This window comes from Ctenopharyngodon idella, chromosome 22 (genome assembly GCF_019924925.1).
Source record: "Ctenopharyngodon idella isolate HZGC_01 chromosome 22, HZGC01, whole genome shotgun sequence".
Lineage (NCBI taxonomy): Eukaryota > Metazoa > Chordata > Actinopteri > Cypriniformes > Xenocyprididae > Ctenopharyngodon > Ctenopharyngodon idella.
Window position 1 is genome coordinate 13,986,317 of NC_067241.1, and position 23,684 is coordinate 14,010,000.

A 23,684-nucleotide genomic window follows, 5' to 3' on the forward strand; every position below is an offset into this window, starting at 1 on the left:
TGATTCTTTTAAACCACTTATTTTTATTGAAACAAAAACAGGCAGCACAAACAGTATACTTTGATTCATGAACAAATGACTCCTTTAAAACGGTTCTTTTTAGTGAATCAAAAACATGCAGTGCAACCAGTGTTGTCCGATTAATCAAAAGTGAATCAAAAACAGACAACACAACAAACATAGTCTGATTCACAAACAAATTTTTCTTTTAAATCTGATTCTTTATTGAATCAAAAACAAACAAACAAGCAGGCAGGTTGAAAGGCAGGTAGGACATCCTATCATTGCATTTGGACTGAATGCAATGATTGGACAAACACTGTTTGGTCCTGAGACTTCCACAGAATAAATATAGCCTACCCTATCTTTAGATCTAGTGTGCGATCCTCAGATATTTAGTGTATGATGCCCACCATTTACAAGTCGTAAGTTTTAAAATCTGTTCAGAAGTCATGTGGTGTATTCCAGTCTTTAGGCACACTTCCCTCGGTACAGTTTTTGATCAAAACAACCTCAGACAGACCTCATCTCACCTTTGATCTGTTGAGACAGAAGATGGACATTGGGGTTTTAGAGACATCACTTAGTTAGCCGACCGCTAATTGAGTTTCCTGAAGGGCCGGTAACTAATTTTGAAGATTAATTCTATGCAGGAGTTTGAGAAACATAACAGGAAGGCTGTTACCTAATTGTAAAAGTTTATTTAAGTCATAATATGATATCCGTGATGTGCGCTTTTTAGTGCTAATTACTTTCTTTGAAGGCTAACATTGAAGCAAGACTGTGTTCTTTGTCTTGACTAGTCAGACATGTCGGCTCACCTGAATGTGAAAATGATTGAATCGTGCAGGCGGTTTTCAGATTGCTGTTTACAGAGCCTACGGCTGTTTCAGTGACAGGTTTGATATCTCAAGACGTCTATTTTAGGGTTCTCTGTTAGAAACTATACATATATATATATATATATATATATATAAGAGCAGTATTTTGATTTAGCCACCTTTAAGGCTGTCACTTGGGCCATGTTCAGATCCTAGCATTTCTTTTAGGAAGCACAGACATTTTTGCATGGCAATCAAAAACATTTTTACAGCAGCATTTAGGTTCCTCACTGATCTGAAATTACAAAATTCTGTCATTATTTACTCACATGCAAGTCATCCCAAACCTGTATGCTGTTGTTTTTCTTTGGAACACAAATGTAGTACAGTACACGCTTCACTTTTCTATTCAAAAATAATGTCATTTTTCTTCAAACAACATGACCCAATGGTGTTTGGTAGAGCTGGTTATTGATACATACTAGGGATGCACGATATATCGGCCACCATATCGGTATTGCCCGATATATGCTAATTTTTAATGTTATCGTTATCGGCCTGATAAGAAAATTTGGCTGATATATTAAAGCTGATAAATAATGGATTATTTCCTTCAGCTGAGACACTTCAGATGCGCACTGTTCACCATGATGGTTTTGAATTGCTAGAAATATGATTGAAAATCACTTCATAAAGGAAAAAATACAGTTAAGTACAACATGTGCAGCGTCTGCAAGTCTGTCATATAGGCTAAATAAAATTATGAGAACATTATAATTGTGTGCTTGGGATATGGCTTTTAATGGTGAGACTTTTGTCATTGTAATCAGGCTTTAAAAAATTATAAAAAAAAATTGGATTTAGATTTATCTGCCAATATATTGGTTATCGGCTTTTAAATATAAAGAATTATCGGTTATCGGTATCGGCCAAATTTTCGTATCGGTGCATCCCTACTTCTATATGAAAGAAATTTTCTCTCAGCTAATGCTGTAAGTATACATATAAATAAAAAAAACCTTGGTACTTGATACATTACAAAAAATATTAATTAAAAAAACAGAAGCAAAAATATGCAGTTTGATTTAAGGAATCAACTCAACCAAAAGCTGCCAACTTCTTTAAATTAAATTTATTCTGATTATATTAATCTGTAAAATTATTCTAGATTTATAGACTGTAAAAACTGCTATAAAATTGTATATAAAATTTGTGAGTCTTTTTGAATAATTCATTACAAGGTTAGACTCATAAGAGTCATTTGTTTGTGAATCACATAAAACATTGTTTGCACTGTATGTTTTTGATTCATTTCAAAGAACTGGTTTAAAAGAATCATTCTTTCATGAATCAGACTTCATAGTTGTGTTATGTTATGTCTTTGATTCACTAAAAAACAACCAGTTTAAGAGAGCCATTTGTTCGTGAATCAAACACCGTTTGCGCTGTGTTTTTGATTCACTAAAGAGAACCATTTGAAAAGAGTCATTGTTCATGAATCGGACTATACTGTTAGCACTGGGTGGTAGGGCTGGGACAATACATCTATTCTTGATTCGCAATACACAAGAACTGGTTTAGAGGAGTCATTCATTGATGAATCATGCTACACAGTTGTATGTTTTTGATTCACTGAAAAGAGCCAGTTTAAGGAGGGACTTCCAGTGAGGTTTCTATGAATAGTCATTCTATGGAAAAAGAGTATGTACATTCTTCTGAATTTACCCTTTTGGATTCTACAGAACAATCAACAGCATGCAAATTCATGAGCGATTTCTATCATGTTTATATTCAGAGTCACACTTGTAAACTTGTCAGCTGTTGGATGTCATTAGTATGGCATTATCTGGATTGACTCTCTTACGCACACATTGCAAGTCAATTCCTTGCATGTTGAATACTCTAGCACTGGACCGTCTTGCATTTTAATCTCATGGACACTCCTGATGGATCAGGATTTGATCCGGCTGGCTCAAAACACACAGATACATCCATGGTTATGCATAAGTATGGGCCTGCAAAAATCCTGCAGAAATTGTGTTAAAAGCATATAATTTGTATCTCAAAGCACTCAATCTGAGATAAAAGGGAGAGGAAGAGAGATGGACTTATAATATTAGATATTTGATCTGAGGAGCACAAACTGCAATTTCCAGACACTGATTTTCTCCTTTTCATTGATTTTCTTTAGGGTCTTATTGTGGCAGTTCTGTACTGTTTCCTGAACCAGGAGGTGAGTGATTATTGTTTGCCAGCCCTCACACACAGTAAAAATAAAAAAATGCACCAAAATTCAAAGTAATGTGCTGAAAGCTAGATTCTATAAATGCATTTGCAAACTGTAAAATGCTTGTAAGTCAGACAGACATCTGGTCAAATTGCCTTGTTGACAGTTGATTCTGCAAGTCTGTGTTTGAATGGAGATAATCAGCATCCTCAGAGGACTTAACAACATTTGTACTCAAAATCTGGCCCAAGAAAACCCTTGTTTGCCAGTCTTTATTGATTTGATTAAGAAGCAGATTGGGGAATTACAAGAGGACTGCTCAAAGGCCAATAAGCAATTAAGGATGAATAATAATGCATTGCATTTCAACCAGTGCTTACGGTAAAGGTGAGCATCTTCCATTTAATGAAACTCATTTCTAACAAAACCACTATATGAACTGATCTATTAGACAAATGAGTCACTGTTTATGTTATTTTAGTCTACACCGTATAGTGGTTAGTGGTTATTATGGAAGCTTGTTTCCGCCACAGAATAAAACAATTTAAAAGATATTGCGAGATATAAACTTGCAACTGCGAGATATAAAGTCAGAATTGCGAGTTATAAAGCCAGAATTGTGAGATATAAAGTCAGAATTGTGAGTTATAAAGTCGGAATTGCGAGTTATAAAGTCGGAATAGCGAGTTATAATGCCAGAATTGCGTGTTATAATGTCAGAATTGCGTGTTATAATGTCAGAATTGCGTGTTATAAAGTTGGAATTGCGAGTTATAAAGTCGGAATTGCGAGTTAAAAAGTCGGAATTGCGAGTTATAAAGCCAGAATTGCGTGTTATAAAGTCGGAACTGCGAGTTAAAAAGTCGGAATTGCAAGTTATAAAGCCAGAATTGTGAGTTATAAAGTCAGAATTGTGAGATTTAAAGTTGCAATTGCGAGAAATAGAATTGCGAGTTATAAAGTCAGAATTGTGAGATATGAAGTCGTAATTGCAAGAAATAGTCAAAATTGTGAGATATAAAGTTGCAATTGCGAGTTATAAAGTCAGAATTGCGAGATATAAACTCACAATTGTGAGTTATAAAGTCCAGTTCTGAGGGGGAAAAAAGACTTGACTTTTTCTCAGAATTGTCAGTTTATATCACACAATTCTGACTTTATAACTCGCAATTGCGAGAGAAAAAGTCTCAATTACCTTTTTATTTTTTATTCTGTGGCGGAAACAAGCTTTCTTAGGTTAGCCTATAGTTTAAACTTGATAATATAAAAATGTTTATAATCTAAGTTAGGTTTAGGTTAGGTTTTGAGTCTCTCCTGGGCTTTTGTGATTGTATATCATATATGTGTTTGTCTGTCAGGTTCAGAATGAAATACGCTCACGATGGATTCGATATCAAGATGGGAGTTATGTTGTTGTCCCTGTTGGAGCTAAAGGAAGTCAGATGGACACTCCTTTCTAGAGTCACTAAAACTCATCAGTGCCTCCATAAAACACTTACATCTGAATGAAACACTGTTTTTCTGTATGCAATTTGTATTGCTTGGTTTATATGACAACAAATGACTTAAAGTGAGATCATCCCCATTAACCTGCAACAGTGACACCAAAAGTATTCTGCAGTTTTAATAGTGGCTTAAGTGTTCAAATACTGTACATTTGGGCTGCAGGATATCTGTGAATTATACACTCAAAACAATTAATTAGAGAAATACATATGTTCAAAAAATGTGACTACTGGAATTTATCATTGCAAAACTGTTGTCAAATTGCAGTGGCCAAAAGTGTTGTCTGGCCTAAGATAATTGACATTTTCACTCTTTATAGAAATATTATTAAAAATGTGATAAAGATGTTATAAGCATATTGCATTGTTGTGTTTGGGTCAATTGTGTTGTTTGTGACAACGCAATGAAACATGCTGAAAAGTCAATGTGTGTTTTTTCCTGTGAGCTTTTTGTTTTTCTATGCATTTTCTTTACATAGTAAAATAAAACCTGTAGCTGTAATTTTTTTTTTTTTTTTTGCCAATTTTTTTGTCAGATGCTTACCTCATATTTAAAATATTTTCCTCATATTTTGATGGTTTAATTGAACTTGTAGGGTAATTCAAAACAAATATCCCCTCTGGACATCACTTTTGGCCACAACTGTGTATGTATATATGTATGTATTTAACATTTCTTTATGTATTTAACACTTGTAAAGATTGATAGATTCATGGGTTTCTGAGTGAGATATGTGGTAACCCCGGTCACGTCACATGTTTTTATTAAACTACAATTTCTGTTGGCCAAAACAGTGGTTTGATATTTTTGTATGTTACCTTTTTCATTTTTATTTAATGGGTTGTTTTGTTTTTCATTCCAATTTCCTTCCCATTGTGACAACTTACCCCATATAGTGTGACAACATGCCCTGCAATTTATGCAACATATGTTCAAGAAACTGTATCTTTTTTTTTCTGCAATAACAGTGTAAATGTTCAAAAGCATCTTTGTAGCGAAGACTGATACTGTACGTGTCTATACAGACACTTTTTTGCATTCTGCTGTTTGATTGTTTCTAGGTCACTCAAAAATCAACGAATTACTGAAATGTCGCAGCTACTGAGAGCAGAAATTGTTTTACTCAGTTTATTGTCAGTGTCACTGCAGAATAGAAGACATTTGCAGATATGGAGCCGCTGGTATTGAGAGCTGTCTTATATTTCTCAACATATCAGAACAAACAAAAAACAGTGATTATAGCATCTGCTCTACACTGTTCCTCCATACTCAAGTAATTCACCTTCTCTGAACATGTCAGATGTGCTGAACTGTGGAGTGTTTTTGTTTGTCAACGTTACTTCCAAAGACTTCTGTTGTGTTGCTTTATATGTAGCCTTCTCGTCTCGTCTTTTCTCTTCTCATCTTATCTCTTTTCATCTTGTCTTTTCTCTTCTCGTCTTGTCTCTTCAAGTCTTTTCTCGTCTCATCTAGTCTCATCTCATCTTGTCTCTTCTCGTCTTTTCTCGTCTCATCTTGTCTCTTCTTGTCTCTTCTAGTCTTGTTTCATCTCGTCTCTTCTCATCTCATCTTCTCGTTTGGTCTCTTCTAGTCTCTTCTCGTCTCGTCTTTTCTCATCTTGTCTCTTCTAGTCTCTTCTCATCTTTTCACTTCACTTCTCGTCTCTTCTAGTCTTTTCTTGTCTCATCTTTTCTCGTCTTGTCTCTTCTAGTCTCATCTTGTCTTTTCTCGTCTTGTCTCTTCTAGTCTCATCTCATCTTTTCTCGTCTTGTCTCTTCTAGTCTCATCTTGTCTCTTCTCATCTCCTAGTTTCTTCTTATCTCGTCTTTTCTCTTCTTGTCTTGTCTCTTCTAGCCTCTTCTCGTCACATCTTTTCTCTTGTCTCTTTTAGTCTCTTCTTGTCTCTTCTAGTCTCTTCTCGTCTTTTCACTTCTTGTCTTGTCTCTTCTAGTCTCTTCTCGTCTCATATTTTCTCGTCTTGTCTCTTCTAGTCTCGTTTTGTCTCTTCTAGTCTCATTTTGTCTCTTCTCGTCTCTTCTAGTCTCATCGTGTCTTTTCTCTTCTCGTCTTGTCTCTTCCCTCCTCGTCTCTTCTAGTCTCTTCTCTTCTCATCTTTTGTCTTGTCTCTTTTAGTCTCTTCTCGTCTCTTCTAGTATCTTCTCGTCATTTCTCTTCTCGTCTCCTTATCTCGTCTTGTCTCTTCTCGTCTCGTCTCTTCTCATTTCATCTCTTCTAGTCTCATCTCATCTTGTCCCTTCTCATCTCGTCTCTTTTCATCTAGTCTTTTCTTGTCTCTTCTCCTCTCGTCTCTTTTCGCTTCTCTTCTCTCTACTTCTTGGCTCTTCTCTCTTATCTTATTTTTCTTCTCTTCTCATGTCTTCTCTTCTCGTCTTGTCTCTACTTGTCTGTTCTCATCTCTTCTCTGCTCATCTCTTCTGTTCTCTTTTTTTTTCTCTTGTCTCATCTCTGCTCCTCTCTTCTAGTCTCTGCTTGTCTTCTGTTCTTGTTTTTTCTGTTCTTGTCGCATCTCTTCTCTGCTTGTCTCCTCTCGTCTCATCTGTGCTCGTTTCTTCTCGTCTCTTCTAGTCTCTGCTTGTGTCTTTACTTCTGTTCTCGTCTTGTCTGTTCTTGTCTCATCTCTTCTCTGCTCATCTCTTCTGTTCTCGTCTTTTCTCTTGTCTCATCTCTGCTCGTCTCTGCTTGTGTCTTTACTTCTGTTTGCATCTTTTCTCTTTATGTCTCATCTCTTCACTGCTTGTCTCCTCTCGTCTCATCTCTGCTCGTTTTTTCTCATCTCGTCTTGTCTGGTCTCTTCTCTTCTCACCAAATGTGCAGTTATACTCTATTGCCTATAAACAGCTATTAAAATTATTGTAAAAGTCTTTTGTATAAATGCTATATTTATAATGTATGTATTTTCCTTCTGTTATACATTATTTTGTTTCCACGTTTTTGAGTGGCCTTAAGTGTATTAATCCATCAAATCATCAGAGTGCATTACAGAGATGGAAATATTATTCAATTTTATTATGTATTAGGCATACCTGTGTAATGGATTTTGTGTGTGTGTGTGTGTGTGTGTGTGTGTGTGTGTGTGTGTGTGTTAAATAGTGCAGTTAAGCTGATGTCGTCATATATGTGCTTATGTTATATGCGTAAACAAGCTGGCACAATGTGTACATGTACCTATTTTTGAGCTCAAGTGCTCTTAATCTTTTGCTTTAATGTCTGACATGTAATTACCTTTTATTAAAACAGGAAAAACATACATAAATGTCTTCATGGCCTTCAGAAATCTTTAAATGACAGCTAGTGTTGTCCGTCAGTAATAAACAGTGACCTCTGCTGGTCAATAGGCTATATCACACTACTATTTACTCACCGTAGTTATTTTAAAGACGTTTATTTTTTAAAGGCCTTAGGAGTGTTTTTTTTTTTTTATGTAATCAAGTCTTTTTTCTTTTTTTTTCTTTTTTTTTTACATACAGTTATAACTAAATTGAGTAGCCGACAGAACTAAATCAGAACTGGACTTCCTAGCACTAGGAAGTCCAATTAATTTTAGTGAATTGATTCTTTCAGACGGTCAGTTCAGTGAACTGATTCACCGCGTTTTTTAAAATTAGTTTATAGCCTATAGCTTGCCTGACATGTGCTTTCTTTTATTTAAACAGACTAATACGTTGTTAATTAACAATATTAATGATATCCATTAATTATTTTAACTAGTACTTGTATTATTTTCCTCAATATTTTTATCAACATTCCCCCGTCCTTCATTACAGTTTTAAATTAAAACAATCTCACCTGTTACAGTTAAACGCTTTGTGAATCGGTTCGACCAAAACATTTAAAAAGAATCGGCTCAGCATTAGCTTGTTAATAATAATATTAAATAACGACGCCAATTATTAGTAATAGCGTAATTTCACAATATTGTTCCTTCTTCATAGATTCACATTTGCCCGATTTGCGAATCGATTTGCGAATCGGTTCGACCGAATCATTCAAAATGATTCATTCGCGAGCATTACTTCAGCACACAAGCATTATGATGGCGAGGCGTGGCGTTTACAAACTCCTGTGTAATGATTGGTGTGCCAAAGCAAAAGACGCTTTCCTTTTTTTCCGAAAAAAAGTTAGGAAAGAAAAGTATCTTGAGAAAACATGGCGGAGTAAGAACGAAACTTTATCGATGCTTCTTGAAAAAGCGAGAAACTTTTCCACCACAGGACATGTAGCGCGATTACACACTTTAAAGTACAGATCTGAAAGTGTCTGAGGTATGAGTTTGATTTCTTTTCTCTTTTGGGTTTATTTTACTTGTGGAACAGCTTCTCCACTGAACTAATCTGTATATGTGTTGCATATTAAGTACTTCCTTGTCTTGTCTTTCTTGAGAAACGTTTTTTTATATATTTATTGCTGCTTCAATGACAGTTTCGTACAAAAACGACTTCCTACAAGTCAAAATTATCTTTACAGTTTATCTAAAGGCACGTCAGTATGCTGACTAACCTTGGCATAATACTGAGTATATTCTGTCAAAACATAGTGTTCATTCATCTACTAATACGGTATATTGAAAATAAAATTGGGGGAAAATGTAAAATTGTAAAAACGTGAAAACAAAAGGGCTGTTTTGTGACATTATTAGGCACATTTTCCTAAATTGGACAAAAACAACAAAATATCATTGCCATAATCCCAGAAAAACGATATATTATTTAAATTGTACTGTTTATATTCATGTAGGCTTATATAATGTTATTACGTAATTAATTTAAAAAATGTTTATATAAAAATGTATTAACATAAATCAAATTTAAAAGATATTTTAATTAATTGTTTTCATTAGTTAGACTCATTAACAGTAATGAGAAATGCACTGGTTTTCAGTAAAATGAGAATTATGGCTGTTGCTAAAAATATGTCAACAAATACACAATAATAGGCATAATTTTCTTCATGCAAAATATAATATTTTCTTTTAATTTAGGGGTGAAATATGACCGTGACACTCATTGTAAGTAGTTCCCCAAAGTTCCCTCCCGTGGGATTTTATGAGAAACACCTGGAACAGGCTCGGCTGACAGAATGGACACAGCCGCTCTTGTGTCTGAATCTTTTAATGAATCACAGCTGTTTACAGTGCACAGGCTGTACTTTGTGTTTTATTCTATTGTAGAGACTGACTAATCTGGACTATTAGTGCTCACAAAGCTGCTGTCACCAGTGCAGGGTAGTTGAATAAGTGGTGCAATGTTTCTGGAACTGTTGGCGTAAATAATGCATGAACTGAAATGATGGTGCAGAACAATGTGTGAGTGGTTGGATATTCCTGGCATGCTTGTTCAGTGAAATTACACTGGCAAGAAAGTAGAAATGTCAAACAAAAAGGAAAATTCATGCAGTGTGTCTTTATTGCACGCTTGAGTACATTTGCAGTTGGTTTGCTGGACCAACTGGCTCGGGTCTTGAGGAAAGGAGCCACAAAACCACCATGTTTGGCCGTAATCAAGTCAACTTTTTTTACTTGAGATGAAGGTCACAGCCCTTTCCGGAGTATCCAGATTGTCAGTTGATGTATTTTTGAAAGTGAACAATGCTTCAGTTTTCTGCTCAATACAAGGAATTCCTGAAGTACAAACAAATATGATTTCTGACGCATTTTCCCACTGCCTGTATGATTTTTGTTCAATTCACAAATGAAGATGTTGTCTCACCCTCTTGTTTTTACGAACCCAGGACTTTCTTCTGTGCAGTGTTATTTTACACTCTAAAAAATGCTGGGTTAAAAACAACCCAAGTTGGGTTGAAAATGGACAAACCCAGCGGTTGGGTTAAATGTTTGACTAAACCTGCTGGGTAGTTTTATTCAACTCAACTATTGTTTAAAAATTACTGTATTGATTGATTAAAATAAACCCAAAGTATGTTGGAAGTTAACATGTATTAATATGTTTAATAAATGAAAATGTAATAAGTTTAATGAATAATAATTAAACAATAAGCATTAAATTGCTTATTAATAAATGTACACCTGTTGATTATTATTGTTGCCTTTAGTAATTATGTGTCTGATTTTTAATTTCCAACATATTTTGGGTTCATTTTAAGCCAGTCATATAGTCATTTTTAAACAATAGTTGGGTTAAATAAAACTGTCCAGCACATTGGGCAAACATTTAACCCAACCGCTGGGTTTGTCCATTTTCAACCCAACTTGGGTTGTTTTTAACTCAGCATTTTTTTAGAGTGTATTGTCATTTTTATACTATTAGAGTATTTATTAATATTTTAAAATCATTTTTTAAAAAAATGTTAAAGTTTTAGTCATTTTTCTATGTGCTATTTTCAATTGTATTAGTTTTTTTTTTTTTTTTTTTTTTTAAATATCTCTATTTAGGTTTAATTTATTTTTATTTCAATAATTTTAGTACTTATTTAAAGTTAGCTGGCAAGGCAACATTTCCTATTTTAGGTTATTTTAAGTTTATGTTTTTCATCTAATATTTATATGTTATTTTATTTCAGCTTCATTTCAGTTAAACTATTAAAAATCTTGTTTGGTTTTAGTTTTAAACACTGCTTCTGTGGAATGTAGAAGGAGACGTTTTAAAGATGACAATCTCCAAAATGACGTTAAAGGTCATGCACATCGAGCTCAAGTCATATGATAACAAGTTTTTATTTGCTAAAATATCATCTCCTTTCATCATAGCTCTCTAACCTTGTTTGCATAAATGTTTATCTTCAAATATATTGCATAACGAATCGCATCATACAGGTTTGATATCAAAAAACAGGTTTGATGCGCTATGAAATTATTGTGGGGCAAATTTATTAATATTGATTTAACAATAAAAGTAGCCTAATCTAATAGTAATAATAATAGACTAGAAGAATGTAACATGCCTACATTAAATGGAAATGCCAAATCCTCTTAATATTGCCAATATTTGATGCTTTTGACAATATCTCTGGCTATCGTCGATACATGATCATCGTCTGTTGACGCAACCCGGGTTATCGCGGGCTTATTTGGCTTTAATCTGTTACATGAAAATTAAAATATGTAATGTCATAATTATAATGTTTTGAGAGTTTACTTATAATTGCTGCATTAGGCTATGAATTAATAAACATTTATTGATAAGAACTATTTCATGTCTTTTCATTTACAGTAGCATGAACCACGAGTAGTCGAGTAACTCGAGTATTGTTTTGATAAGATATCGACTAGCAGAAATCAGTAGTCGTGCAACCCCTAGTGCGTGTAAACTAAACCAGTCATAAATTTTGGAGTCGTACTCAAACAAACATGGCAAATGTCGTATTTATATCTGTTTTGATCATAGATTCTGGAATCTTACCCTCATAAAGTCACGATTACGCTCAGAATATTTACAGTTTTTAGAATTACGCATGTATGGGTTTGATTTAGGCATATGTTATTTTTGACAGTCTTTTTATTCCATAACATGACAGCGTTTATTGCGTTTCATCTACGCAATCTGAGTCATTTATGATGTAGGAAAAAAAGAGCCACAGTGGCTTCCCCGATGGCAACAACTTCCATTTTTATAGGAAGTGACGATTTTGGTCTCTTAAACACGTTGGATGGAAAGAATGCTGTATTCGCAAATGTTTTGTGAGATATTCCAATTTTGTGCGCAAGTTAAAATCGCAACTTTTGATGGAAATACATATTTAAGAGGGTGAGTAAGTGATTCCTAATGTGTCACCATCCTTTCAAATGAAATCATTCATCCAGATTACTGATGGTGATGGTTTCAGTCTTAATTTTAAATTGAAAACCCTTTGTTTTTCTCATATGTTGGTTTATTAATTCAAACAGCCACTGTAAGACAACAACATTAACTTTCCATCCTGGAAAAAAGTATCTTTTAATGATCAGATGGTTGCTCATGGGGAAGTCAAGAGACTTCCTCATGTTCAGCCTTCCACATGAGATGTAACATGATATGTTAAGTCAGAATTAGTTTGTAGGGTGGAAGTGTACAGCGTGTTGTGATTAATCAGTCAATGACTGTTTTCTTAATGAAATCATCACCTCAATGTGTGTGTGTGTGTGTGGGAGAGAGAGAGAGGATCATATTTCTCAGACTCTTTTCTTTAGTGTCGCTCGCCTGTCAGATGGTCAGTGGTTCAGATATGGTGAAAACATGGACGTCTTCGCTGCATCTTTACGTTTGTTCTTTGTTTTAGGGTTATGATGACATGATATTAGATTTATTTCCAGATCTCTCTAGTGTTTGCTGTTGCATTTTTGTTTTAAACGTGGACTTTTACTATGAATCTAAATGGATGCGATCACAAAAGACGAGGATCAAGCGTTTCATGTCCGTTCCAGGTAGGAGAAAAGACTTGTCTTGCCATACGGTACACAAATCAACAGGTTAAAACTTTTAACTACAGACATTTTTTGCTGTGCATCCATTCTCTATGAACTCATCATGTTTTTGCTGGTTATGGAGTGTTTTATGCAACAGATCTTGCTGTAAATACCAAAAAACCTGTCTTTCTTTCCATTGACGTGCACTTGTTTTTCCATCAGATAAACGTGGTTTGAAATGTAATACAGTGCTGCGGGTAGAGGCGCGTGAATAAGGGCTCAGGTTGGCCGAGAGATCTCCTGTGCGTGCATTTTTAATAGCCGTGTTTAATAATTAAAATGGAGGGTCATCACTTGTTGGCACTGTTTTGTCTCTTGTATTGCTGTCGTACATCCTGAAATACTGTGTGACCGTCTTACACTGAAGCTGAAAGATGAGTCAAGGGCCTATGTTTTTAATTTCTTTTCTTTAGGGAGTGTTTTTCCACACATGGTTAAAACACTTACAGGAAATAATTGGTGAGGACAGGAATGGGATCTAATTTGGCTTAGCATGTTTTGGAGTATATGTGCAAACCACTAGATCATGGCTCCAACAAGGTCCTGAAGCTGGGATCAGTGTTGCCAAGTCTGAGATTTTACTACGGAATTGGCTTTTTTCAGTTCACGGATTAAAACGACGCAATTGGGCTAGTTTTGGCTATGATTGGGTGAGTTTTGAATAGCAGTTGGGCTGGTTTTGTTTCACAAATCTGGCAACCGTGGTCGGGATTGGATGGGATGGTTCCCCCAAACATGGACATTTTATTATCATTTCATCACAAATTTTGTTGCACCTTCATATCATTCCACACCTATATGATTTCCTTTCTTTTGTAGAACAAAAAAGAGATTTAACAGGATTTTAATGTTGCTAATTTTCATACAATAAAAGCATATCAGGTGCTGTTGAGCTCCAAAAAGGACAAAAAGCACCAGCATAAAGGCCCGTTCACACCAAGAACGATAACTGTGAAGATAACGATAAAGATATCGTTCTAAATATAAAAGAATAGCACTGTCCACACTACAGCTATAACGTTAACAATATAGAGAAACAATATCGTTGGGATCACTTTCAGAATGATTTTTTCCAGCTGTTGAACGATAAAACACTGACAGCCAATCAGAATCCATTCTAGTTTAAGGGTTCGCGCATTTAAAATGGCAGATGACATTGCGGAGAAGTTAATCGCCAAGGTCCAGAAAAAGTCAAAGTCAAACCCCCTTTTCAGGGATACTTAAAAGAAAATGGATATATGGTAAACAATCGGACGTACACTCGGAATAAAATTTAATAAAATTATCTCAGGTATCCAGCGCTAGTTTCGACAACATTGCTTCCTTTGAAGTTGCAGTGAAAAGACTAGGCGTTGTTTTTATTCCACTATATTGACTTCGTCAGCTAAATTCACTGTTAGATTAGATCGATTACACTAGCTATTCTCTCGAAACATAGCGTGCTGAGGACATCTGCTGGTTAAAACTGTGTAAATGCAACAAGAACAGCAAAAACATGTTGCACACACTTTGAAACCGCAGCGCGAGCTTAGAATAAACAGACCGCTATCGTCTGTTGGTGTGGAGGCAAATATAATTATCTTTAGAGTCATCGTTCTATCTTGTAGTCCATTGTATTAATGTAGGCTATTCCAAATCTTCTAAACCATATGGTAACTTTTCTACAATTTTGTAGTGAAAATGTTGTTATTCAATGAGTATATTTCCCACTGCTGCTAATAAGCTTTTTTTTTTATTTTTCTACATATTTGAACTGCCATTTTGTGTTTAGTCATGATCTGTTTTTCTTGTAACATCTCATGGTAACACTAGTTTAGGGTCCAGTTCTCACTATTAACTAGTTGCTTATTAGCATATTACTAGCATATTGGCTGTTTATTAGTACTTATAAAGCACATATTAATGCCTTATTCTGCATGACCATATTCTATATCCCTTAATCCTACCCAGTACCTAAACTTAACATCTACCTTACTAACTATTAATAATCTATTAGAAGTTTATTGAGGCAAAAGTCATAGTTAATAGTGAGAACTGGACCTAAACTAAAGTGTGACTCATCTCATTTTGATTGTATGGAAAAGAGACATTGTGCTAAACTTTCTCTTTTTGAGTTCCACAGAACAATATGAGGGTGAATAATTAATGACTGAATTTTCATTTTTGAGTGAACTGTCCCTTTAATGTCAGAGCTTTAAAATGAACAGAAATAATGAGCAACATATGTCTGGTGTGCCATGAGAAGTAATATATGGTGCGAATTAGTCATTTGCATCGGTCAGTGGAGAAATCACGTCAGCCGCTCGGCCCGCGTCCCACCTCGCTGAGGATAAAGAAATTAGAGCATGTGAACGCTGCCAGCCTTCCGTTGAGGACACTCTGGGCAAAGCGTGGGATTTAACTTGGTCTAATGGATTTTCCCAGCGTGGCCTTGGTTACCTGACTGTTTTTCTGGCTGGAGTCGATTCGTTCTTCATGACAACATCTCACTCTGCTTCAGCAGAAGATTAATTGATTTAGGAAGGTTTTCTTGGGTTGCTTTGTTCCTTGACACCGTTGTAAAGCCTTCATGCTTTCTCACGCCAACTCTTATTATTAATGGCAAGAGTGGCTATATGTTTACATATTTTAAAGAAAATTGTGCACTTGCCTGTGCAAAAGTTTCTGACTTGGTTGTTTGCTCACTGGTTCAAGCCAAAAGAGTGACTAGAGTGACTTTTTCTAAATTCTGTTTTCTAAATTCTGAACACTGAGAAAGGTTATAGAACTGTCTTCAACAAGCCACATTATTTGGGAAATCACTCTTATCTCTGTTGCACAAATGGTGCAGGACTTAGTTAAAGCTTAATTCTTAGGGTTAGAGGTTTGTTCTAATCCTTAATCTTGAGTATGAGCAATAGTAATAGTAATGCTTGACTTAGCAAGCAAAACTAAGTAACTATGCTTTAGAAATAAAGGTTCCAAAACAGTGTTCTTGCAGCCATGCTATGGAAGAATTTGAGGGATTTTTGTTCCCCAAAGAACCACAAAGAATGTCAATAAAGAGCCTTTATATTTAAGAATGTAGTAGAACGTTGGTTCCATAAAGAACCTTTCATTGAACAGTTCTTAAAAGAACCTTTTTTTTTTTTTCTTGCTGTGAATAACATTTTACAAGTCTAAAGAACCCTTTTCCACTATAAAGAACCTTTGTGGAATGGAAAGGTTCCATGGTTGTTAAAGGTTCATGGAACCGTAAAGAACCCCAAAGAATGTCAATAAAGAACCTTTATTTTTAAGAGTGTAGAAACACCATTTTTGGTTCCATAAAGAACCTTTCTTTGAACCGTTCTTAAAAGAACCATTTTTTTTTTTCTTGGTGGTGTATAACATTTTATAAGTCTAAATAACCTTTTTTCCACTGTAAATGAACCTTTTGTGGAATAGATGTTAAAGGTTCTTCATGGAACTATAGATGCCAATAAAGAACCCTTATTTTTTAAGAATGTAGAATAACCATTTTTGGTTCCCCAAAGAACCTTTCCATGAACAGTTCTTAAAAGAACCCTTTTTTCTTGGTGTGAAGAATATATTAAAAATCTAAAGAACCTTTTTCCACTATAAAGAACCTTTTGTGGAATGGAAAGTAAATGTAAAGGTTCCATGGATTTTAGAGGTTTTTCATGGAACCGTAAATGTCAATAAAGTGTGTAAGTGTAAGTAAAAAAAAAAATCCAGTAGCTGCATAGCATTTTTTTACTGAGGTCAACCCACCCAACTGGAATAACAGGTTTAGGAGCTGTTCAAAGAACATTAGAGTTACTCTGTTTCCCCCTTTATGCGTGATAATCTCCATGTGTCGTCTCACTCATAATTGGAATTGACGTTGCCATCGGGTGTCCGTAGATGACATGGGCATGTTGCTCTGTTGCATCTGTTATCTGCAGGCTTACCGCTGACCCTGCGTTTTTGTGTACGAGACCCAGCGTAACCTGTCAAGGCATGTCAACAACAAAACTTTTCAGATGCTAAAGCCTCCTCTGGTTATGCAGAGGCTTCTCACAGGGGTAGAGGGTTAGGGAAGGTCTTGCAGAGGGTTTTTTTTTCTGGAATTTGGTGTCTTTTGGAAGAGGTAAATCAGTTTCGTGATGTGTCTGAGAAGGTTGAAGCCGTGGGTCTCGTGCTGCACCCTGTGGAGAATTAAACGTGTCTATCACACTGGAGGAGACAAAGTCATCAAAAAGATTGAGATGTTTAGACGATGCACTGAATTTTCTAAACAGAAAAAGGATAAAAGGTGAGCTTTTCTGCACACAGTTGTCATATGTGGTTGCCAGGGCATTGCTGTGTTAGTTGCTAAGATGTTCTAAGGGGTTGTCAGGATGTTGGAGGTGATTGCTAGGAAGTTGCTATGGGGTCATTCCTTGCCAACTCAACCAGAGGTTCCCAGCTAAAAATGTGTTTGTTTGTTTTTTCTGGTGAAAGGAATGCATAAATGAAGAACAAAGCCAAAATATTAATTGTCATGAATGTATATTTACTGTTTTGTAGAGTGGGGTGAAAATGACAATTTTCACCTGAGATTTGGAGCCAAATTAGAGGGGGGTAAAAATGATTTTAGAAAGGTGTCAGCATCATAATTTTATTTTTACACAGAAATTGGTAGGTCTATTAGCAAAATCTGTTGACTTTAGCAATTTTTGTCACGTTATATTGCCAATGGTGACCATTCAAAAATGGCAAAAAGCACTTCTTGTGTTTTTTTGCCTCAAGTTTGCATGCCTGTAACTCAAGAAGTATTAAAGATATCTTAATATCCTTTTAGATTCTGGTTCTTATCAAACTTTTCTTTTGGTATCTTCATTTTAAAGGCCCTCGATGGTTCAATCCCAGAGATATGGAGATCGTAATGCGGCTTCATGAGTAAATTGTACACATTTTCAGTGGCCAAAAACCAAATGTGGGTCACTTTGCATACAGCTGATGTGCATGTAACACTGAAACTATTAAAGATAACTTAATATTCGTCTAGATTCTAATTGTTAATAAACTTTTCTTTTGAAATCTTCATTTTCAATGCCCTATATAGTTCAGTCCCGTAGATGTGGGGATCTCAATGTGACTCCATGCTCAAAATTGTTGAATTTTATCCATTTTCAATGGTCAAGAACCAAATGTGGGTAACTTCTCAAACAGCTGATAATTATTGTGTTTAAAGAGGAATGTCAAGAACAAATAATACTGAAATTAGAAATATTTCTTGTTTCCCTTTATCATAATAACTGCGTACAACATAGGGATGTTCTACGTAATGGTTTTGATAAAGGGAAGCGAGATACATTTCTAGTTTCAACATTATTCTTCAGACATTTCTCTTTAAATGCAATAAGTATTAGCTGTGTCAAAGTGAAACACATTTGGTTTTTGACCATTGAATGGGTAAAATTCAGCATATTGAACATGGAGCTGCATTGAGATCCCCACATCTGTGGGACTGAACCATCTAGGGCATTGAAAATGAAGATTTCAAAAGAAAAGTTTAAGAACCAGAATCTAAAATCATATTGAGATCTTTAATACTTTTTGAGTGACAGGCAAGCAAACTTTGGAAAAACAATATTTATGGCACACAGACAGCTATGTTCTATGCAATTGTGTTGATAGAAAAACACGAGATACATTTCTAGTTTCAATATTATTTGTTCAGATATTCCTCTTTAAAAGAAAAAAATATCAGCTGTATGCAAAGTGACCCGCATTTGTTTTTTGGCCACTGAAAATGTGTACAATTCACCAATTGGGGGACTTAAAATGAGTTAAATTTAGATTTTTTTTCTTTCAAAGAATATCTTTCAGAAGCATTAAAAAAATCTTACAGACCCCATACTTATTAATTGGTATTGTATGTATTTAAAGTTAAACAGTTTTCAGTTGTTTTTGATGACGTGGCAAGGAAGTTGTAAGTTTTTCTTTTGTAATAGCTATGAATCATTCTGTTTTTGTTTTTTGTTTTTTTTTGTTTCCCATGACAAGACATGTTATGTAGCTTCTAGCTAGTTTCTTATTTTCATTCCTTCTCTAAATATTTCTGTGTTTTAAACATCAGATATGTTGTGGTTGACTGATTTTGTCTCTTCACTCAGCGTTTTCACATTTGGTGAGGACCAAAAGTGCACTTTTTTTCAGACAAAAATGGGCATCTAATGTCTATACATAACATGAACGCACACTCTGAAAGAACAAACAGAAGTCCTTGTGTGCAAATACAACATGTGTGTTTATATTGTGATACTTCAGAAAGTTTACAGGCATTCAGGTCAGCGTTCTCCTTGATTCTCGGAAGCTCCTTGATTCTTAGTCATTCTATGACACCATTTCAACTCTTCATATGGGAGTCATTCATAGTTTTATTGCATGTCAGCCAACAAGACGTTTTCAAGAACTTGTGTAGACACAGACCTAATGATGTTGGTGTTGTAATAATTCCTTCTAGATTTTTCTGCCATATCTGTGGAATGCTTTTACCACAGATGATATATATATATAAATATATATAATATATATATATATATATATATATACACACACACATACATTATATATTTACAAACTTTTATGTTAGATGCGTTTAATCGCAATTAATCGATTTTACAGCACTAATATTTATTTTATTTCTATTTTTTTGTTCATTTTTTGACATTTTTTGGTCTCTGATCTCATAAATAAAGCTCTCTACGGCTCTGTCTGAAATTACATACTCTCGTGAGTAGGAACTTATTTTGAGTAAGTACGTACTTTGCGAGCGTTACAAAAGTATGTTCTATATAGTATGAATGTCTGTATTATGAATGTAATCCGGACGTACTACATCCGCCATGTTGTCATTATCATGTGACCTACCAGCTTGTGTTGCTTCACTGCCATTCACAAATCATCTCCTGAGGCTTCATGGGATAGTAAAGTGTCCATAGTATGCACAATTCAAAATCCCGCCCGAAGTCATCTGGGTACTTTTTGCCTACACTTCTATGAGTACTATAAATTCGGACATACTTCTCTTTTCACATACTGTTTTTTGCCTACTATATAGTAGGGGAGTATGCTATTTCGACCACAACCTACGTCTGATTGCTTCCTCATAAACCCATTTTTTCCTAATCATGCTCTTTGCTCATCTCTCTGCTGCCCCCTGCAGGATGGAGGCCTCGTGTCTGGAACTAGCTCTGGAAGGTGAGCGTCTGTGTAAAGTGGGAGATTACCGTGCGGGCGTCTCCTTTTTTGAGTCGGCCATCCAGGTGGGCACAGAAGACCTGCAGATTTTGAGCGCCATCTACAGTCAGCTGGGAAACGCCTACTTCCACCTGCATGACTACAACAAGGCTCTAGAATACCATCGGCATGACCTGACGCTCACTAGGTCTGGATCTGGAATGTTATGTCACTGTTTTAAAGCCGGTAGGGTTATATCCTTATCTAAAATAATTGTTGTTATGACTCTTTTAGAACTATCAGAGATCAGCTAGGAGAAGCTAAAGCCAGTGGGAACCTTGGAAACACGTTGAAAGTTTTGGGACGCTATGATGAAGCAGCAGTTTGTTGCCAAAGACATCTGGATATTTCCAGGATGCTCCATGATAAGGTGAGGTGTTAAACAGAACTAAAGGCATTTTAATGCAATAGCTTAAGCCAAAATGAAGTTTCTGTCATCATTTATTTTCTTTCTGTCTTGTAACCTGTATGAGGTTGGTTTCTTCTGTCGAAACACACAAAATAAGATATTTTAAGGAATCTACACAAATCAGTGCCGTTCTGTGCTGATGTCAAACCTGGCATGTCAAGGCACAGTGTGCATATGTGCGATGTGTATGTGTGAGTAAGATGTGACAGCCACGATGGAAGCTATCATAAGGCGTCATCAGACTGGGAATATCACATATTGAATAGTATTGACTGTTTTTATGTTACTTCTTGTCCTTTTTTGAAAATTGAAGCTCCTGGTCACAATATGCTTGCAGAACCAAAGAAAACCTTCAGCAAAAAAGCAAAAAAAACAAAAAAAAAACAATAAAAAACAAGCTTAATTATAAATGATGGTGAGCAGATAAAATAAAAAGCTGTTTAAATGTGTTTATTGACTGAAAACATTTATTTATTGATGTTAGCAAGTAAATAAATACATAAATAAAATATTATTTATTTACTGATAATATAAAACTGACTATTCAAATATAAATAAATAAAATTGTATTAATTTAATTGCCAAAATAAACATAAAACTTACCATTCAGATAAGTATTTATTTACTTCTTGTTAAAAGAAAAATAAAACTGACTGTATATATTGTTATTTTTATAATATTTCATTATCAAACAAAAAAACTTTCAATAATATTGACAATTATTTTATTTTTTAATTAGTTTTATTTTTATTTTATTATTTGTTTTAACAATATACAAGGAATACGAACAAAGCAACAACAAAAATATTTTTTTATTTTATTTATTATTTATATAGTATGTTATTAACAATATACAATATTATTATGACATATTATGCCTATATCTTCCACTCCAATAAAAGGTTAAAATGTTTTTTTTATTTACTAATAATATTTATTTAGTGATGCAAATAATAAATAAACATATAAAACATACATACATACAATATAATTTATTTTTATTGCTAAAATAGAAATAACCAACTGTTCAAATATATATATATATATATATATATATATATATATATATATATATATATAATATATCAAATATAATCAATGAATTGTTTATTTTATTTAATATAAACAGTTTTATGTATTTTTTTAAATGTCAATAAATAAATGATATTTTAAATAAATTGTGATGGGATTACTTTAGAAATTGTCGTAAAGGTCATAAGCATTTTTCAGTTTTTTAAAAACTTTTCAAAGTGTCTTAATTATATATTGTTATCAACCAAAATGTTTAAGATTAATGTGATATAATGTCTAAGGTTGAGTAAATGATGAGTATTTTTATTCCTTTGAATTCCACTTGAATGGCCAAGTTTGCCTCAGATGTTTTTGGGAAGTCACATTTGTCCTGTTCTCCAAAGACACGGCTTGATCTATTTTAGCAGACCATAAACATAGTTTAAATGCAAGCTGTCGATCTGTTTTAGGTGTGTAATCAGTGCTGGTTGTGTGTGTGTTGTCTGGATGTGTGTCTGTGTGTGGTTTTGTTAGGTGGGGCAGGCTCGAGCGCTGTATAATTATGGGAATGTGTACCACGCCAAAGGGAAGAACATATGTTGGAGCGGTATGGACCCTGGAGACTTTCCCGAGGAGGCACGCATCGCTCTAAAGAAAGCAACTGAGTACTATGAGTGAGCGAGCTAGCATTCGTTGTTTTCATTCCTTTGAATGCCCAAAACTAGTGTGTAGACGACACACATGTGCCAAAAGACAAAATATTTAATTTCTGAAAGCAGTAATGTTTTCCAAAAGCATGCTAAACATTTTATTATTTTATCTCCCCTGCTGTATCTCTTACTGTACGTCTCTGTTTGAAGAGCGAATCTGGCCATTGTGAAGGAATTGGGGGACAGAGCGGCACAGGGCAGGACTTACGGAAACCTTGGCAACTCGCACTATTTGCTTGGAAACTTCCAGGATGCAGTTCTTGCCCACGAGCAGGTATTTCATACTGAGAGCTTCTGAATGAAGCTGTTAGTTTTAATGTTACTTGTACTTGTGGTTTCTATTAAAATGCACAAACTAAAAATGATGGGGAAGAAACTATTATAAATGATGGATTAGTGTACAGAAAGTTTGTATTATTGTGTGTACAATAATTAATTATAATAATATTTATATAACAGTATACTTGTTGTAATGATATTTAAAATAAATATTGCTACATATACAATAATAATAAAGAAATTGTAGTCTGTACATCTGTAGTGCAGAAAATACGTTTCATGATGTAAATATTAATAATGCTTTCTTCTTTTTACAGCGTCTCCTTATTGCGAAGGAGTTTGGAGACCGAGCCGCAGAGCGAAGAGCATATTGCAACCTGGGAAATGCATACATATTCCTTGGGCAGTTTGAAGTTGCAGCTGAACATTACAAGTCAGTTTGCTAGTATTTTATTTTATTTTATTTTATTTTATTTTATTTTGGGCCTTATTTTAATTTCCATTATTATATATATTATATTAAAGTCACTTTTATTGTCATTTCTTTCCCTTGCAAGGCATAGAAAAACAAAATGTAGTTTGCAAAGAAACCATAGTGCAAACATTCAGCATTTTAATGCACTATTTGTAAAAACAGTAGCACAAAAATAGACATAAGGGACAATTAATACAGAATATATATATACAAAGGACTTTATTCATAAATCAGTACATTTTCTTTAATAAAACCAAACAAACAGATTTGAATCAGACATGCTTTGGAAATTAAACCATATATACAATTAAATAAACTTGACACACAGATGTGTAAAGTAACATGCATCCATGAACAGTTGCTGTAAATATACATGCATATATATATATATATATATATATAATTTTTTTTTTTTTTTTTTTTTTAACCTGTCATTTCATCTTTACTGGGAACACCATTCATGTATTCTTTAAAAGTGTTATAAAACATGCATCTGTTAATTTAGCTCAACATTTCATGCCTAAAATTGTGGAATTACCATGATAAATACCCCACAAAAAAAGTACTTCCATACTTTGC

General features: G+C 34.5%; 2 protein-coding genes across 4 annotated transcripts in view; both read left to right on the forward strand.

The window, feature by feature from the left end:
• The window catches only part of ghrhrl (growth hormone releasing hormone receptor, like), a 46,340-nt gene extending 37,860 nt beyond the window's left edge, over positions 1-8,480 (forward strand). The window contains exons 12-13 of the mRNA XM_051879621.1: positions 3,013-3,054; positions 4,407-8,480. Of these exons, the coding sequence (XP_051735581.1) occupies positions 3,013-3,054; positions 4,407-4,508 (144 nt within the window). The 3' untranslated portion in view covers positions 4,509-8,480. The remainder of the gene's footprint in view (positions 1-3,012; positions 3,055-4,406) is intronic.
• A 152-nt stretch (positions 8,481-8,632) lies between these two features.
• gpsm2l (G protein signaling modulator 2, like) overlaps positions 8,633-23,684 on the forward strand; it is a 23,697-nt gene continuing 8,645 nt past the window's right edge. The window contains exons 1-6 of one of the 3 annotated variants that reach the window (XM_051880608.1): positions 8,633-8,837; positions 20,148-20,369; positions 20,456-20,591; positions 22,176-22,315; positions 22,502-22,625; positions 22,948-23,063. In XM_051880608.1, the coding sequence (XP_051736568.1) occupies positions 20,149-20,369; positions 20,456-20,591; positions 22,176-22,315; positions 22,502-22,625; positions 22,948-23,063 (737 nt within the window). In that variant the 5' untranslated portion in view covers positions 8,633-8,837; position 20,148. Of the gene's footprint in view, positions 8,838-12,679; positions 12,932-20,147; positions 20,370-20,455; positions 20,592-22,175; positions 22,316-22,501; positions 22,626-22,947; positions 23,064-23,684 lie in introns of those variants that run through there. The other 2 variants (XM_051880607.1, XM_051880606.1) reach the window with 2 other exon arrangements.